This window comes from Chiloscyllium punctatum, chromosome 50, assembly GCF_047496795.1.
Source record: "Chiloscyllium punctatum isolate Juve2018m chromosome 50, sChiPun1.3, whole genome shotgun sequence".
Classification (NCBI taxonomy): Eukaryota; Metazoa; Chordata; class Chondrichthyes; order Orectolobiformes; family Hemiscylliidae; genus Chiloscyllium; species Chiloscyllium punctatum.
Window position 1 is genome coordinate 32,176,708 of NC_092788.1, and position 18,963 is coordinate 32,195,670.

Below are 18,963 nucleotides of genomic sequence, written 5' to 3' on the forward strand. Positions count from 1 at the left end.
TGGGTGTTCTTGTACACCAGTCAATGAAGGTAAGCATGCAGGTACAGCAGGTAGTGAAGAAGGCTAATAGCATGCTGGCCTTCATAACAAGAGGGATTGAGTATAGAAGCAAAGAGGTGCTTCTGCAGCTGTACAGGACCCTGGTGAGACCACATCTGGAGTACTGTGTGCAGTTCTGGTCTCCAAATTTGAGGAAAGACATTCTGGCTATTGAGGGAGTACAGCGTAAGTTCACGAGGTCAATTCCTGGAATGGCGGGATTTCCTTACACTGAAAGACTGGAGCGACTGGGCTTGTATACCCTTGAGTGTAGAAGACTGAGAGGGGATCTGATTGAGACGTATAAGATTATGAAGGGATTGGACACTCTGGAGGCAGGAAACATGTTTCCGCTGATGGGTGAGTCCAGAACCAGAGGACACAGCTTAAAAATACGGGGTAGACCATTTAGGACAGAGATGAGGAGAACCTTCTTCACCCAGAGAGCGGTGGGTGTGTGGAATGCTCTGCCCCAGAGGGCAGTGGAGGCCCAGTCTCTGGATTCATTTAAGAAAGAGTTGGATAGAGCTCTCAAGGATAGTGGAACCAAGGGTTATGGAGATAAGGCAGGAACAGGATACTGATTAGGAATGATCAGCCATGATCATATTGAATGGTGGTGCAGGCTCTCGAAGGGCAGAATGGCCTAGTTCCTGCACCTATTGTCTATTCTCTATCCGGAAGGTTTGAGCAACAGGGAGAGGCTAAACAAGCTGGGGGTTGTTTCCCCTGGAGTGTGGGAGGCTGAGGGGTGACCTTATGGAGGTTTATAAAATCATGGGGGGGGGGGGGCATGGATAGGGTAAATAGACAAGGTCTTTTCCCCCTGGGGTGGGGGAGTCCAGAACTAGAGGGGGGTAGGTTTAAGGTGAGGGGGGGAAAGGGACCTGAGGGGCATCTTTCTCCCCCAGAGGGTGGTGCGTGTGTGGAACGAGCTGCCAGAGGAAGTGGTGGGAGCTGGTACAATGATAACATTTAAAAGGATGGGGGGGGTGGTGGGAGACATGGATAGGGAGGGTTGAGAGGGAGACGGGCCAAGTGCTGGCAAACGGGGGGACTGGGTTAGGTTCGGACATTTGGGTTGGCATTGTGAGAAACAATACTCACATATTAATAAATTTCGGTCTGAGGCAAATCCTGAAGCAGCGAATGTTACTGATACGCACTTGCAAGAACGGGTACCTCATAAGTATATGCCCCAACCTGAGGGTTACATTCTGATTCATGCTGCTCAGCTGCATCTCTCGGTCCTCCCCTTTCACCCCATTGGTTACTTGTACTGTTGCGTGTAGCCTACCACAAGCTCTAGCTTCTCTCCGCCTCTGTTTACTTCTCCCATTACTCCAAGCTTTCTCTTATTTATCTCATTCCTTATATGTAACTATCCTGGCGCAGTTAGCTGTCTTCGTGCGAAAATCCTGCCGAACTAAATTCCATCCGTTGGCCACATCCCACCTGAGACTGGCGCCCTATTCTCCTGTTACTGGTACATCCCGCTACACCGTCGCCCTGCCCTATTAGTCAGAGATAATTCGGCCTGTGTGATATAAAGTTGACATATAAATGAAGACGGAAGGTGTGGGAACGATGAGGAAGTGAAGAGATGGGGAGGATTAGGTGTTGGGGAATGGGTGGGTGTGAGAGAACACGTGGGAAAGGGAGTGGGGGACTGGGGTGAGTGGGTGTGAGAGAGGAGGGAGAGTGGGACTGGGGGGGAGTGGGTGTGAGGGAGAGTGGGACTGGGGGGAGTGGGTGTGAGGGAGGAGGGAGAGTGGGACTGGGGGAGTGGGTGTGAGGGAGGAGGGAGAGTGGGACTGGGGGGAGTGGGTGTGAGGGAGAGTGGGACTGGGGGGAGTGGGTGTGAGGGAGGAGGGAAAGTGGGACTGGGGGGAGTGGGTGTGAGGGAGGAGGGAGAGTGGGACGGGGGGGAGTGGGTGTGAGGGAGGAGGGAGGGTGGGACTGGGGGGAGTGGGTGTGAGGGAGAGTGGAACTGGGGGGGAGTGGGTGTGAGGGAGGAGGGAGAGTGGGACTGGGGGGAGTGGGTGTGAGGGAGAGTGGGACTGGGGGGGAGTGGGTGTGAGGGAGAGTGGGACTGGAGGGGAGTGGGTGTGAGGGAGGAGGGAGAGTGGGACTGGGGGGGAGTGGGTGTGAGGGAGGAGGGAGAGTGGGACTGGGGGTAGTGGGTGTGAGGGAGAGTGGGACTGGGGGGGAGTGGGTGTGAGGGAGGAGGGAGAGTGGGACTGGGGGGAGTGGGTGTGAGGGAGAGTGGGACTGGGGGGGAGTGGGTGTGAGGGAGAGTGGGACTGGAGGGGAGTGGGTGTGAGGGAGGAGGGAGAGTGTGACTGGGGGGGAGTGGGTGTGAGGGAGGAGGGAGAGTGTGACTGGGGGGAGTGGGTGTGAGGGAGGAGGGAGAGTGGGACTGGGGGAGTGGGTGTGAGGGAGGAGGGAGAGTGGGACTGGGGGTAGTGGGTGTGAGGGAGGAGGGAGAGTGGGACTGGGGGGGGAGTGGGTGTGAGGGAGGAGGGAGAGTGGGACTGGGGGTAGTGGGTGTGAGGGAGGAGGGAGAGTGGGACTGGGGGGGAGTGGGTGTGAGGGAGGAGGGAGAGTGGGACTGGGGGGGGAGTGGGTGTGAGGGAGGAGGGAGAGTGGGACTGGGGGTAGTGGGTGTGAGGGAGGAGGGAGAGTGGGACTGGGGGTGAGTGGGTGTGAGGGAGAGTGGGACTGGGGGGGAAGTGGGTGTGAGGGAGGAGGGAGAGTGGGACTGGGGGGGAGTGGGTGTGAGGGAGGAGGGAGAGTGGGATTGGGGGGGAGTGGGTGTGAGGGAGGAGGGAGAGTGGGATTGGGGGGGGAGAGTGTGTGAGGGAGAGTGGGACTGGGGGCGAGTGGGTGTGAGGGAGGAGGGAGAGTGGGACGGGGGGGAGTGGGTGTGAGGGAGAGTGGGACTGGGGGGGGAGTGGGTGTGAGGGAGGAGGGAGAGTGGGACTGGGGGTAGTGGGTGTGAGGGAGGAGGGAGAGTGGGACTGGGGGGGGAGTGGGTGTGAGGGAGGTGGGAGAGTGGGACTGGGGGGAGTGGGTGTGAGGGAGAGTGGAACTGGGGGGGAGTGGGTGTGAGGGAGGAGGGAGAGTGTGACTGGGGGGGAGTGGGTGTGAGGGAGGAGGGAGAGTGGGACTGGGGGTAGTGGGTGTGAGGGAGAGTGGGACTGGGGGGGAGTGGGTGTGAGGGAGAGTGGGACTGGGGGGGGAGTGGGTGTGAAGGAGAGTGGGACTGGGGGGGAGTGGGTGTGAGGGAGGAGGGAGAGTGGGACTGGGGGGGAGTGGGTGTGAGGGAGGAGGGAGAGTGGGATTGGGGGGGGAGTGGGTGTGAGGGAGGAGGGAGAGTATATGGGGCAAGAAAGGGACGAGAGTTGGCCTGAGAGGGGTGAGAAGTGTGGGTGGAATCTGATGTGGGGAAGTTGAGTGAGGATGGTATGAAACTGGAAATGGTTCAGAAAAGATTAACGAGGACGTTGCCCCCAAGTTGGAGGGTTAGAGTTGTCGGGAGTGGCTGGGTCTATTTTGCCTGGAGCATCAGAGGTTGAGGAGCGTCCTGACGGACATTTATAAAATTTACGAGGGGCATGGATTGGCTGAACAGACAAAGGTCTTTTCCCCAGTGTCGCTGAGCCCAACACTGGAAGGGAAGAGTATTAAGGTGAGAGGGGATAGTTTTCAAAGGCAGCAAAGGGGCAACTTTTCACGCAGAAGCGGTGTGTGTGTGTGTGTGTGTGTGTGGAATGAGCTGCCAGAGGAAATGGTAGAGACTCGTTCCACGACAACATTTAAAAGGCATCTGGATGAGTACGTGAATAGGAAGGATTTCGGGGGATATGGGCCAAGTGCTGGCAATTGGGATTGGATTTATTTAGGCTCTCTGGTCAGGGTGGGTAGGTTGTCTAATGGCTTTTGTTTCTGTGCTGTGCTATGACTGTATGAGAGAATAAGTATGTTTGTAAGGAGAGGGGGGGAGTGAGTGAATGTGGGTGTGAGGAGAGAAGGAGAGTGAATGTGTGGGGATGGGGAAGGGGGTGTTGGGGCTGTGAGTAGAGAGAGGGCTGTATGGAGAGACGGGGAGGTCAAGGGGGGAGGAGAAGGGGAAGTATGTTTGAAAGGAGAGAGGGACTGCAAGGGGTGAGTGAGAGTCTGGGTGTGTTTGAAAGGGTGAGGGGGACAGTGAGGGGAGAGTGAGAGTCTGGGTGTGTTTGAAAGGGTGAGGGGGACAGTGAGGGGAGAGTGAGAGTCTGGGTGTGTTTGAAAGGGTGAAGGGGGACAGTGAGGGGAGAGTGAGAGTCTGGGTGCGTTTGAAAGGAGAGAGGGACTGCAAGGGGTGAGTGAGAGTCTGGGTGTGTTTGAAAGGGTGAGGGGGACAGTGACGGGAGAGTGAGAGTCTGGGTGTAAGGAGAGAAGGAGAGATATCATCTTCACCTGAATTCCACTCTATTCAGCCCTGTCATCCTGAACTCGGACTCCCAAATCTCTTTGCACTTAAGATTTCCGAAGTCTTTCCCCGTTCAGAAAATAGTCTTCCATCTTCCTACCAAATTGTTACTTTTTTTCCCACTCACTGAGAGTGTTCAAATCCTTCCAGCTCCCTCAACATTACCTGTTCCTTTGGGTCATCCGCAAAAATTCCAAAGATACCCTCAATTCCTTCAACCAAATCATTAATGTGGATAGCTGTGGTCCCAACACTGACTTCATTGGAACTCCACTAGTCACCGTCTGCTATCCTGAAGGAGATTCCTTTACCTCAACTCTCTGTTCTCTGACAGTCAGCCAATCCACGCCAGTATGTTGCCCCCAACGCCATGAGCTCTCCCTTCGCAGCGGCCTCGTCAAAAGCCTCCTGGAAATACAAATAGATCACGTTCACTAGCTCTCCTTTGTCTAAGTTGCTCATTACCACTCAAAAACGTTCGAACTGATTTGCCAGGCGTAATCTCCCCTTGTCATTCTGGGTACTCTGCAATCCCGTGCTTAATAGTGGCCTCTAACCTCTTCACCAATGACTGAAGTCAGACGAACTGACTTCTGCCTCCCTCCCTCCCTTCTTTCACTGGCGAAGTCACTCCACAGAGACTGGTATCCCATCACCAAGTGTTTGCACGTGGGGAACCCCTGACACTGATCCAACTCCCACAGAGAGCGAGCGAGCTGTCAGACTGAACAGACCCTCTGATGCTCCTTTTAATTTTGTTAGCCAGGGCTCCCTGATTGGACCAGGTTAACCGACCCTATTCTGTGAGGGTCTATTTGGCTGACCTTGTTACAATCACTGCAGCAGGGTTGCGACATTAGCCACGTACCAGTCCCCTGGGACTCTTTTACGATCTCCACAGCTATCCCCTCAAGAACGTTGGGGAGTCGGCCGTCCAGCCCAGGTGATTTATCTGCCTTCAGATCTCTCAGTTTTCCCGGAGAAAACTCCTCAGTCATCGCCACGACACTCACCGCTGCCCCCCTCCCCGCTGATTGTCTAGAGAGAGGGAGAATGTATGTGAGAGTGTGGAAAAGAGAAGAGAGCGCGAGTGTGAATGTGAGGTGGGGAGATTGAGAGTGAATAAGGGGAGGAGGAGGAGGAGGAGGGGAAGGGGAGAATGGGAGTGAGGCGAGAGGGTCATTGAGATGTCCAGCCTGTAAACAGGCCTTTTGCTTCCAACTAGTCCATGCCAAAGGAGATTCTTGTGAGGAGATAAAGAGAGTGGGCAGAGGGAGAGGGGTTGTGAGCAGCTTACGTAGGTGTGAGGAGAAAGGGCAAGCTGTTGTGAGGAGAAAGGGAAGTGGGGTTTGGGGAGAGAAGGACAGCGGGTGTGAGGAGAGAGCTGTGAAGAAAGGGGGAGGGGAGGTGAAGAGAGAGGGACTGTTTGTAATGAAAGAGGGGGTGGAGGTGAAGAGGGAAGGGGATGTGAGGATAGGGAGAGTGAGTGCGAGGTGAGGCAGAGGGGATATAAGGAGAGGGGTGGAAGTGTGAGGAGAGAAGTGTTTAAGGAATGAAGAGGGTGTGAAGCACAGGAGGTAGTGTGAGTAGAGGGGGTTTCTGAGGGAGATTGGTACAAGGACGTGTGGGTAGGGTCTATGGACAATAGTGAGAGGGAAGTTGAGGAGCAAATACATAGAGAGATCTCAGATATATGTAAAAATAATAAGGTTGTAATAGCAGGTAACTAACTTTCCAAACATTGACTGGGACTACCATCGTGTCAAAGATTTAGATAGTGAAGAATTTAAATGTGTTCAAGAAAATTTTCTTTATTGATATGTCAAGGCTTCTACTAGAGAAGGAGCAAACCTTTGGGGCGGCACAGTGGTTAGCACTGCTGCCTCACAGCGCCAGAGACCCGGGTTCAGTTCCCGCCTCAGGCGACTGACTGTGTGGAGTTTGCACGTTCTCCCCGTGTCTGCGTGGGTTTCCTCCGGGTGCTCCGGTTTCCTCCCACAGTCCAAAAGACGTGTAGGTCAGGGTGGATTGGCCCGTGCTAAATTGCCCGTAGTGTTAGGTAAAGGGGTAAATGCAGGGGAATGGGAGGAGTTGCTCTTCAGTGGGCCGAAGGGCCTGTTTCCACACACTGTAACGTCATCTAAACTTGACCTTCTCTTCGGTAAGAAGGCAGGACAAGTCACTGAAATTGATGGTGTGGGATGACTTTGGGCCTAGTGATCTTAATTCTATTAGGTTTCAAAATAATTATAGCAAAAGGATAGACCTTTTACAAAAGTTCAAGATTTGAATTGGAATTTTAATGAGAGAGACAAGAACTTTCAAAAGTAGGTTGGAATAGACTGTTTGCAAGTAAAGGGACATCTGATAAATGGGAGGTGTTCGAAAGTGTGATAACTAGAGTTCAGAGTAATTCGGATGAAAGATAAGGCTGGTAGGGTTATTTTAGATTACTTACAGTGTGGAAACAGGCCCTTCGGTCTAACAAGTCCACACCGCCCCGCCGAAGCGTAACCCACCCATACCCCTAATCTAATACTACGGGGACAATTTAGCACGGCCAATCCACCCTGACCTGCACATCTTTGGAGTGTGGGAGGAAACCGGAGCACCCGGAGGAAACCCACGCAGACACGGGGAGAACGTGCAAACTCCACACAGTCAGTCGCCTGAGGCGGGAATTGAACCCGGGTCTCAGGCGCTGTGAGGCAGCAGTGCTAACCACTGCGCCACCGTGGTACAGGGAACGATAGATGAATAAAAATATTGAGGCTCTAATGAAGAATAATAAAGAATTGTGTATTAGAGTCATAAAGATGTACAGCATGGAAACAGACAACTGGGTTTAAATAAATCTCTTGAAGTGTATAAAGAGTGAAAGGGTATTCTGAACAGGGAGATCAGGAAGGCAAAGAGAGTGTATGAGACAGCCTTGGCAAATAAGGTTGAGAATACTGCAAAGAAATTCTATAAGTACATTCAAGGACAAGAGAGCAACTAGAAAGAGAGTAAGGCCCCTTAAGAATCAAAGATGTTGCCTTAATGTTGAACCTCAGGAGAGGAGAGAGATATTAAATGAATATTGTGCATCAGTTTTTATGGTGGAGAAAGAAAGGGACGCTAGAGAACTCAAGAGAAATAAATATTGTTGTTTTGAAAACCGTTCACAACACAGTGGAGAAAATGCTGGAGGTCTTAGAAAATATAAAGATGAATAAATCTCCAGGACCTAATCGTGGGTACCCCAGGATGTTGTGTAAAGTTAAGAAGGAAATTTAGGAGCTTATTGCAAAAAATATTTGTATATATCTGCACATAACTATGGGTGAGGTGAGAGTTGGATGATTGGAGAGTCATAGAGTCACAGTCCTTTGGCCCAATATGTCCATGCTGCCAGATTTTCACCCTTAAACCCGGCCCATTTGCCTGCATTTGGTTCATATTCCTCCATACCTCTCCCATCCGTGTACCTGTCCAAATGCTTCTTAAATGACAACATTGTACTCACTTCCACGACCAACTCTGGCTGCCCATTGTAGACATTCACCACTCTCTGGGTAAAACAAAAAAAATTGCCCCTCTGAACCTTTTTGTATCTCTCCCCCCTCATTGTAACCCAATACCATCTAGTTTTAGATTCCCCTACCATGGGGAAAAGCTGTTGGCTACCTACCTTATCTATGGCTGTCGTGATTTTATAGATCTCAGTCTCCTACATTCCTGGGGAAAGAGTCCCAGCCTACCCAATCTCTCCGTACAGCTCAATCCTTCTGATCGAGGTAGCATCCTAGTAAATCATTTTTGCCCTCTTTTCAGTTTAATCAGATCCTCTCTATAGTAGGACGACCAGAACTGCACACAAAACTCCAAAGGTATCGTTGTACAGCTGCAACAAGGTGGTACAACACCGATACTCAATGCTTGATGAAAGCAAGCGATGCTGAAAGTCTCTTTCTAACAGCGATTCCACTTTCAAGGAGCTATGAACCTGTAATCCAAGATATCTTTGTTCCATAACCAGGGTCCTAACATTGACTGCATAAATCCTGCCCTGGCTGGACCTACCAAAAAAGCAACACTTTGCATTTATCTAAATTAAACTCCATCTGCCGTTCCTCAGCTCAGTGGCCCAGTTGATCAAGATGGGGAGGTGCCGGTGTTGGACTGGGGTGGACAAAGTTAAAAATCACACAGCACCAGACAGGTTGATTTGGAAGTGCTGGCTTTCAGAGCGCTGCTTGTTCATCAGGTAACTAGTGGGGCAGGATCATGAGGCACAGAATTTGTAGCAAAGGATCACACTTCTGGATGTAGGTTTGCTCACTGAGCTGGAAGGTCCGCTTTCAGACGTTTCGCCACCATACTAGGTAACATCATCAGTGAGCCTCTGGATGAAGCACTAGTGGCCTGGCCCGCTTTCTATTTGTGTTGTATAGGTTTTCTTGGGTTGGTGATGTCACTTCTGGTGGTGATGTCATTTCCTGTTCTTTTTCTCAGGGGGTGGTAAATGGGACCCAAGTCAATGTGTTCGTTCATAGGATTCCAGTTGTCCCTCATCTAGTGAGAGTGGGTCCTGTCTTTTTTGTGACAGGTTGATGTTCGTGTATCCTGGTGGCTAGTTTTCTGCCTGTTTGTCCAATGTAGTGTTTGCTACAGTTCTTGCAAGATATTTTGTTCACTGGGTGCCCATTCGCTTTGAATACACTGTACACCTTTACAGTATACTCAAAACAAGTGGGTACCTAATGAATACAGTCTGCCAATTTCTCAGCAACAAACCCCAGACAAGCAGACAAAACACGTCCAGAGACCCTAGCCACTCTCCCCTACGTCAAAGACATCTCGGAAATGACTGCCAGACTACTCAGACCCCTTGGCATCATGGTAGCCCACCAACACACTAAGATAGCAGCTATTGAACTTAAAAGACCCGATACAGACAACAAGCAAAACCGATGTCATTTACAAAGTACAGTGCAAGAACTGTGACAAACACCACATTGAACAAACTGGCAGAAACTAGCCCACCAGGATACACAAACATCAACTAGCCACAAAAAGACATGACCCACTCTCACTAGTACCTGTACATATAGATGAGGAAAGACAGTACTCCGATGGGACAAGACATCCATCCTAGGACAAGTCAAACACGAGAATTCCCCAGAAGTATGGCATTCCAACCAGAACTCTATGAACAAACACATTGACTTGGATCCCATTTACCAGCCCCTGAGAAAAAGAACAGGAAATGATATCACCACCGGAAATAACATCAGCACAGGAAATGACATCACCGACCCAGTGAAAGCTAAACACATAATTAGAAAATGGGCCATACCACCAGTGCTTCATCCAGAGGCTCATTGATGACGTTACCGAGTATGGTAACAAAATGTCTGAAAACGAACCCTCCAGCTCAGCGAGCAAACCTCAACCTGAGCTACAAATCTTCTCAAAACGCACTAAAAGATCACAGTGTCATGTAGTTAAAATGAAATATTGAGCAAATCTAGATTGCTGTTAATTCTTTCATCCTTTAGAATGGGTTGTAGGTTTCCGTTCATTGATATGTAAATCCCAGAACTTCTTTTGAGCCACATTCTCGATAACGTAAGGATTTATATTTAAAAAGTGACATTTCAGCTCAGACAATGTATGAAAGGTGTGAGGTTAGAGTCTGTCGAGATCCCATTCTTGAGTCAGACTGGTTCTATTTCCAAAGTAGGAATTTAGAAAATGTTGCATGGATTGACTGCCTGCAGGTTGTGTGTATTTTGAACAAAAAACAGAACGTATCTGCAACAGTAAATTCATCCATAGACGTGTGTGTGTGTGTGTGTGAATGTGTGTGTGTATGTGTGTGTGCACGTGTGTGTGTGTGTGTATGTGTGTGTGTGAATGTGTGTGTGTGTGTGTGTGCACATGTGTGTGTGCACGTGTGTGTGTGTGTGTATGTGTATGTGTGTGTATGTGTGTGTGAGAGTGTGTGTATGTATGTGTGTGTGTGCATGTTTGTGTGTGCACATGTGTGTGCACGTGTGTGTGTGTGTGTATGTGTGTGTGTGTATATGTGTGTGTGCGCGCACGTGTGTGTGTGCACATGTGTGTGTGTACGTGAGAGTGTGTGTGTGTGCACGTGTGTGTGTGTGCATGTGTGTGTGTGTATGTGTGTGTGTACGTGAGAGTGTGTGTGCGCGCACGTGTGTGTGTGTACGTGAGAATGTGTGTGTATTGTGTATGTGTGTATGTGTGTGTACGTGAGAGTGTGTGGTGTGTGTGTGTATGTGTGTGTGTGTATGTGAGAGTGTGTGTGTGTATACGTGAGAGTGTGTGTGTGTATGTGTGTGCGCGGGCACGTGTGTGTGTGCACATGTGTGTGTGTATGTGAGAGTGTGTGTGTGTGCATGTGTGTGTGTGTGCATGTGTGTGAATGTGTGTATGTGTGTGTATGTGAGAGTGTGTGTGTGTGTGTATGTGTGTGTGTACGTGAGAGTGTGTGTGTGTGTATGTGTGTATGTGTGTGTACGTGAGAGTGTGTGTGTGTGTATGTGTGTGTGCGTGAGAGTGTGTGTGTGTGTACATGAGAGTGTGTGTGTGTGTGTATGTGTGTGTACATGAGAGTGTGTGTGTGTATGTGTGTACGTGTGTGTACGTGAGAGTGTGTGTGTGTGTGTATGTGTGTGTACGTGAGAGTGTGTGTGTGTGAGACCGAGTATAAGCATGACTATCAGCCTCTGCTCGGCCACTCTGCGTTGCTGCCTATTCTGAAGCCTGCCTTGTGGAGGTGAAAGAGCAGCGCTCCAAAAGCTAGTCCTTCCAAATAAACCTGTTGGACTATAACCTGGTGTTGTGTGATTTCTAACTTTGTACACAACCCCCCCCCCCCCCCCTCCCCCCGCACCGTCCAACAATGGCGTCTTCGTTACATTGTTGAAGAATGCTCTGGAATTTTCTGTGTTCACTATTAAAGCAGAAAAACACTGGATGTTGTTCAGGTGGACCAATAGGCTAAGTAGCGACAGATGGAGTTTAATTTAGACAAATGTGAGATGTGGCATTTTGGAAAGGCCAATTTTTGGCTGACACTAAGATTTGGTAGTAAAGTGAAGAAGGTTATCTGGGAATACAGCGAGATCTTGATCAAATGTGAGGTGCTGCATTTTGGGAGAGCAAATCTTAGCAGGACTTATACACTTAATGGGAAGGTCCTGGGGAGTGTTGCTGAACAAAGAGACCTTGGAGTGCAGGTTCATAGCTCCTTGAAAGTGGAGTTGCAGGTCGATAGGATAGTGAAGAAGGTGTTTGGTATGCTTTCCTTTATTGGTCAGAGTATTGAGTACAGGAGTTGGGAGGTCAGGTTGCAGCTGTACAGGACATTGATTAGGGGCCACTGTTGGAATATTGCGTGCAATTCTGGTCACAAGATGTTGTGAAGCTTGAAAGGGTTCAGAAAAGATTTACAAGGATGTTGCCAGGGTTGGAGGATCTGAGCTACAGGGAGAGGCTGAACAGGCTGGGGCTGTTTTCCCTGGAGCGTCGGGGGCTGAGGGGTGACCTTATAGAGGTTTACAAAATTATGAGGTGAATCGGCAAAGTCTTTTCCCTCGGGTGGGGGAGTCCAGAACTAGAGGGCATAGGTTTAGGGTGAGAGGGAAAGGATATAAAAGAGACCTAAGGGGCAACTTTTTCCCCCAGAGGGTGGTGCGTGTATGGAATGAGCTGCCAGAGGAAGTGGTGGGGGCTGGTACAATTACAACATTGAAGAGGCATTTGGATGGGTATATGAATAGGAAGGGTTTGGAGGGATATGGGCCGGGTGCTGGCAGGTGGGACTAGATTGGGTTGGGATATCTGGGTCAGCATGGACGGGTTGGACCGAAGGGTCTGTTTCCATGCTGTACATCTCTATGACTCAATGGGTTAAAAATCACACACACCAGGTTATAATCCAACAGGTTTATTCGGAAGCACTAGCTTTCGGAGCGACGCTCCTTCGTCAGGTAACTTGTGGGGCAGTCCACAACCAGCTGATGAAGGAGCGTCACTCCGAAAGCGAGTGCTTCCGAATAAACCTGTTGGACTATAACCTGGTGTTGTGTGATTTCTAACTCTATTAAGAACACCAGGGTATTTTCCCGAGAATCCTGTTGAATACTTATCCCTTGAGTCCAGATCAATAACAAAAAAAGGCAGAGGATTTGTTGATTATCAATTTGCTGTTTTAAGATTGTTTGAAGTGACAATAACGGAAAATCCCGTGTGTTGTGAAAGGCATCATCCAAATGATGTTTCCCAACCTCTGTTGTTTTGCAAACAAGTTACATTGCAAAATGATTTCCAAATCCATGTATTTATTATAATCTGTAACATGCATGCAAAATTAAGTTAAGCTTTTGAGACCCTGCCCCACCCCCACTTTGTAACATCAGAAAATCTAGTTAAATGTCATCGTCATTCTCAACGAAATCTTATTCTTCCTCCTCTTCTGCCTTCCTGTCCAGGTAGGATGAGTCGACGCCCACCTCTTCATAATCCTTCTCGAGTGAGGCTAAGTCTTCCCGGGCGTCTTGGAACTCTCCTTCCTCTAGTCCTTCCCCCACATACCAGTGGACAAAGGCCCGCTTGGCGTACATCTTATCAAATTTGATGTTGAGCCTGGTCCAAGCGAAAGCAATGGCGGTGGTGTTGCTCAGCATGCACAGAGCCCGCTGCACTTTTGCCAGGTCGCCCCCTGGCACCACCGTTGGGGGCTGGTAATTGATGCCGACCTGGGGGAAGAAGGACAGCTGTCAGATAGCATTTGCTCCGCACTGGGAAGTCGAACGTTGGATGGCCCATTCGTGGGCCGAGATAGCTCTGAGCATGTTTGTCTCGTTGTTAGTTCAAAACCTCAGCTCTGTTCCGTTCGCCGGTTCCCTATTCCCTTTAATGTCAGCTTCGCTTTGGGAGAAGGTGGGACTGAGGGACAGGAGGGTGCCACTTGTCCCATGTGGGGCTGATCGGGACCTCAATGCCTTATTCAACTCCCAAATCCCCTGTGAGTTCCTTGGTCAGGAACTTGTCTCCCTCCATCTTTAAAGTATTCAACAATCCGACCTCACTGCCCTCCAAGGGATATGGCTCCAAAAGTCCCTCTGACAAAATAAATGTTGCCTCAACCTTAAATGGGAGACCCTCCTTTCTTTGTTCCCGAATTTAATTCCATGCCGTGATGAGTATGCATGGCTCGATGACCAGGACTGGACAGAATATTGTTCACCCCTTATCAAATTCACTCATCCCAGGCTCCCCCAGGGCTCCGAGGATTGAACACAATCCCTACTCACCTTGAACCCAGTCGGGCACCAATCCACAAACTGAATCGAGCGTTTGCTCTTGATGGTGGCGATGGCGGCGTTGACGTCCTTGGGCACCACGTCCCCTCGGTACAGCATGCAGCACGCCATGTACTTGCCCTGGCGCGGGTCGCACTTCACCATCTGGTTGGCCGGTTCGAAGCAGGAGTTGGTGATCTCCGGCACCGAGAGTTGCTCGTGGTAAGCCTTCTCGGCAGAGATGAGGGGGGCGAAGGTGGCCAGGGGGAAGTGAATGCGGGGATAGGGGACCAGGTTGGTCTGGAACTCCGTCAGGTCCACGTTGAGGGCACCGTCGAACCGGAGCGACGCGGTGATGGACGACACCACCTGCGCGATGAGGCGGTTGAGGTTGGTGTAGGTCGGTCTCTCGATGTCCAGGTTCCGCCGACATACATCGTAAATGGCCTCGTTGTCCACCATGAAGGCGCAGTCGGAGTGCTCCAGGGTGCAGTGGGTGACCAGCACCGAGTTGTAGGGTTCGACCACTGCGGTGGAGATCTGGGGAGCCGGGTAGACGGAAAACTCCAGCTTGGATTTCTTGCCGTAGTCGACGGAGAGCCTCTCCATCAGGAGGGAAGTGAAACCGGAGCCGGTGCCACCCCCGAAACTGTGGAAGACGAGAAAGCCCTGGAGTCCCGTGCACAGGTCAGCCTGTGAGGGAACAAACACATTAAGTATGACGTGAATATTCTTGACTGTCGCTAAAACAAGAAGTTTTGGCACGAGAAAGTTGGAAGCAAGGACCCGGATTCCCCGAAGCCTGTTCACTATTTTCAAGTGAAGTGCGATGGAATAAACCCCACTTGCCCCGATTGCGGCTCCAACACCCCTCAAGCGATTCAACACCATCCAACACAAAGCAATCCACTTGCACGGCACGACGTACACATTCACTCTCTTCCACTGACAACAGTGTGTACCCTCTACAAGGTGCACTGCAGCAAGGCCAGCAATATTTCTTCAACAGCCCCTTTCCGACCACGTGACCTCTCCGTTGAGAAGGAGAAGGATAGCAGAGAGCACAGTGCCCCAAGCCACTTACCGTCCCGAGTTGGAAAGAAATCGCTTCTGTTACGCTGGGTCTTAATCCTGATATCCCTTGGTATAGCAACACCACTGCACTGCCATGGTTCAGGAAGGCAACTCACTACAGCGTCTCAAGTGTAATTAGGGATAGGAAACAAGTGATGTATACATTTCATTAATCAGTTATAAAAATGTATCCTCAAAGTGGGCTTGGGAAGTGAACTTTGGGAGATTGTATTAAGTCAGATATTTACATAATCAAACAGACACGAGAAGGCGTCTGAAAAACCAAGCTGCCAACCAAAATCCAGCCACAGGTTTGAAGCCTCCCGGACATTTTAAATTCTTTCACAGGATGTGGGAATCGGCTGCCCATTTTGAATCCCCCCTTCGGGCGGCACGGTGGCACAGTGGTTAGCACCGCTGCCTCGCAGCGCAAGAGACCCGGGTTCAATTCCCGCCTCAGGCCTCAGTCTGTGTGGAGTTTGCACGTTCTCTCCCCGTGTCTGCGTGGGTTTGCTCCGGGTGCTCCGGTTTCCTCCCACAGTCCAAAAACTGTGCAGGTCAGGGTGGATTGGCCATGCTAAATTGTCCCCGTAGTGTTAGGTAAGGGGTAAATGTAGGGGTATGGGTGGGTTGCGCTTCGGCGGGGCGGTGTGGACTTGTTGGGCCGAAGGGCCTGTTTCCACACTGTAAGTAATCAAAATCTAAGAATGTCTCATCGGGACCATTTCAAGGGACATCAAGAGTTAGCTGCATTGTAATAAGTCTGCAGTCATATAGGACAGACAGGTCGAGGTGGGAAATTTGACACACAACTTTCTGGGAAAGGACTTTGAGCAGGATTGGTTTTCGCAAAATCAGCCATGGTTTCGTGGTCATCAGATCTTTATTATTCCAGATATATTCATTATACTGAGACTCTAAAAGGCATGCTGGTTATATTTTAACGTCCACAGAGTTAAATTGTTTCCCAAAGGCACTTTGATAGCTACTGAAGAAAGGTGCGTAATATAAGGGAGGGATGGGGTGCCAGCTGGGAGGGGTGGGGTGGGGTGAAGTGCAGGGCTAAGCAGATGAGTGGGAAAAGGGTTTTGAGCTGTTGGGGGGGTGGGGGGGGGGGGGGGGGTGGGTCATGTTTGAGTGGAGGCTTTTGGTAGGAGAAAGTGAGGACAGCAGCTGCTGGAGGTGAGTCAAGAGTGTGGTGCTTGAAAAGCACAGCAGGTCGGGCAGCGTCCGAGGAGCAGGGGAATCGACGTTTCGGGCGTAATGATTCCTGAAGAAGAGCCTGTGCCCGAAACGTCGATTCTCCTGCTCCTCGGATGCTGCCTGACCTGCTGCGCTTTTCCAGCGCTGCATTCTCAACCCTGCGGGCTTCTGGTACTAGTGTCGAGGTGAGCAGAGCATGTAGTCAGGTGAGGTGGCAGCAATATCGAGTCAGTGGGCGTCAGTCAGAGGGCAAAGGTGAGGAGGTGTTCAGTTTTAATAGCTCTCCGCGTGTTTTTAACGCTATTAGAACATAGAACATAGAAGAATACAGCGCAGTACAGGCCCTTTGGCCCTCGATGTTGCGCCGATCAAAGCCCACCTAACCTACACTAACCCACTATCCTCCATATACCTATCCAATGCCCGCTTAAATACCCATAAAGAGGGAGAGTCCACTACTGCTACTGGCAGGGCATTCCATGAACTTACGACTCGCTGAGTGAAGAACCTACCCCTAACATCAGTCCTATATCTACCCCCCCTTAATTTAAAGCTATGCCCCCTTGTAATAGCTGACTCCATACGTGGAAAAAGGTTCTCACTGTCAACCCTATCTAACCCCCTAATCATCTTGTACACCTCTATCAAATCACCCCTAAACCTTCTTTTCTCCAATGAAAACAACCCCAAGTGCCTCAGCCTTTCCTCATAGGATTTTCCTACCATACCAGGCAACATCCTGGTAAACTTCCTCTGCACCCGTTCCAGTGCCTCCACATCCTTCCTATAGTATGGCGACCAAAACTGCACACAATATTCCAGATGCGGCCGCACCAGAGTCTTATACAACTGCAGCATTGTTCCTGGATAAGTGAGCTCAGGTGAACTGGAACTCTGAACAACCCCAAGGAGTGTTCTCAGAGGGTTCCAGGTACAGCTCGATTGCCGGAGTTTTCATCTTCCCGAGCAAATCCAAAGTGCCGATGCACAACGTCCGAGTAGGATGCATGAAAGACTACCTGGCTCGTGGAAGATCTGCAACAAGCAGAGGATGAATGATGGACTGCAGATAATTTCGCTGGGAAGTTCCAGCTAACTCAACCTACCACCTTCCGGACGCGATCCAGGACCAGATCCACAATCTCCTTGCCCACGGAGCAGTGGCCCCGGGCGTAGTTATTAGCCGCGTCCTCCTTGCCGGTGATCAGCTGCTCAGGGTGGAACAGCTGCCGGTAGGTGCCGGTGCGGACCTCATCTGGGGACAGGGAACAGAGACGTCACAACAGGGACACAGCCATTGTTTCAGTGAGGGCACGGAGTGAGCAAGCCTCCCCCCCACAACCCAATCCCTCCTCTTACCAATCACGGTGGGCTCCAGGTCCAGAAAGACAGCTCGGGGAACGTGTTTCCCCGCCCCGGTCTCGCTGAAGAAGGTGTTGAAGGAGTCATCCCCACCTCCGATGGTCTTGTCACTGGGCATCTGCCCGTCCGGCTGGATGCCATGCTCCAGGCAATACAGCTCCCAGCAGGCATTCCCAATCTGTACACCGGCCTGGCCAACGTGGATGGAAATACACTCGCGCTAAAAAGCCAGAACAAGTCATTATTCCCACAGGAAGAAGGGAAATTTGTTTTTACACTGTGATGCTCCTGTTCAATGTCAGGCAACTCCAAGTGTCCCTGATCGTCACAATCGGATGGATGATCCAGATCAGAGGGATAAGCAAACGCAGCGAGAATCATTTGTGATTCCTTCACGCCGGTCCCTCACCCCACCTCCCAAAAAACAAAATTGGACCCCATCCATCACAACCTCAATCCCTCTGCATCAACTGATTGGCCCCCATTGATGCACCCTTTTCAATGTAGCCCCTTATCGACCGCAATCCCGATCGGACCGACCCTAATCAGCCACACCCCATTTGTCCAACTGACACCCCCCCCCCCCCCACCCCACCCCACCCCCCATCTCTCTGAATCCCCATTCCCCCTGACCGCTAGTGACCCTCTCTGTCTCAGTGGAACCCTGGTGCCCCTACCATAATGTCCCTCTATTGCCGCACCTCCTCTCTCTCTCTGATGCGCACCCTCGATCGCCCGCATTATTTATACCGCCTGGCGTTTGGCCTGTTCGAGCTTTGATTGGTCGCTGAGAACAATGGGCTCTTGTTGATTGGACACCCGTCAACAAAAGGCATTGACTCTACACAACGCTGATTGGCTACACCGTGGAAGAGGTGGGGCCGAGTCGTCACAATTGATGATGGGAGGAACCCACAGTAAAAATGGCGGTGGGATTTGTCTCAGCCCCCAGCTCAGGGGGACGATTCAATCAGAATTTCAACTCAAAGCAACTGTCATCAGCAGCAGGTCTTGAGGCACCCTTCAGTCAGAGCCCATTGCTCAGAGACTCATCAGTTAGACCCTTCATTCTGGATTAGTGGTGCTGGAAAAGCACAGCAGTTCAGGCAGCATCCGAGTAGCTTCGAAATCGACCTTTCGGGCAAAAGCCCTTCATCAGGAATAAAGGCAGTGAACCTGAAGCGTGGAGAGATAAGCTAGAGGATTTTAACCCTACTGCGAAGCCTCTTGCAAGGATGCCTGCCTTGAAGAAGTTTTCCTCCTCTCTCTCCAAGAAACTGCTGTGCTCTTCCAGCACCACTAATCCAGAATCTGGTTTCCAGCATCCGCAGTCATTGTTTTTACCGAGTTAGACTCTTCAGCTCAGTCACAGTTTCACCTGAGGCAGACCCTTCACTGGTACCATACCCAATAGGTGGTACATCAAAACCAGCGCCATTTTACATTTGCTCTTGCAACGTAAGCCCACTTCCAAAAGCTAGCATTTGGCAACAT

At 50.6% G+C, this 18,963-nt stretch overlaps 2 protein-coding genes across 3 annotated transcripts in view; both read right to left on the reverse strand.

Annotated features, from left to right (window-relative positions):
* Nucleotides 1-18,963, reverse strand: part of LOC140470119 (histone-lysine N-methyltransferase SETDB1-like) — a 556,598-nt gene that overhangs the window by 213,208 nt on the left and 324,427 nt on the right. The window lies entirely within an intron of this gene.
* On the reverse strand, nucleotides 12,933-17,661 carry LOC140470069 (tubulin alpha-3 chain-like). Its single transcript, XM_072566515.1, has 4 exons — nucleotides 17,467-17,661; nucleotides 17,214-17,362; nucleotides 13,843-14,523; nucleotides 12,933-13,284 (listed from the first exon to the last, which is right to left on the reverse strand). The coding sequence occupies exons 1-4, from the start codon at nucleotides 17,585-17,587 to the stop codon at nucleotides 12,985-12,987; spliced, it is 1,251 nt and encodes a 416-aa protein (XP_072422616.1). The 5' UTR covers nucleotides 17,588-17,661; the 3' UTR covers nucleotides 12,933-12,984.

Excerpts from the sequence above, each read along its gene's own strand:
- LOC140470069 (XM_072566515.1), bottom strand. The coding sequence starts at position 17,587 with ATGCCCAGTGACAAGACCATCGGAGGTGGGGATGACTCCTTCAACACC. Across the intron at positions 17,363-17,466 it reads CCTGGAGCCCACCGTGATTG|ATGAGGTCCGCACCGGCACC; the intron begins GTAAGAGGAGGG and ends CCCTGTCCCCAG. Across the intron at positions 13,285-13,842 it reads GGTGCCCGACTGGGTTCAAG|GTCGGCATCAATTACCAGCC; the intron begins GTGAGTAGGGAT and ends TTCTTCCCCCAG.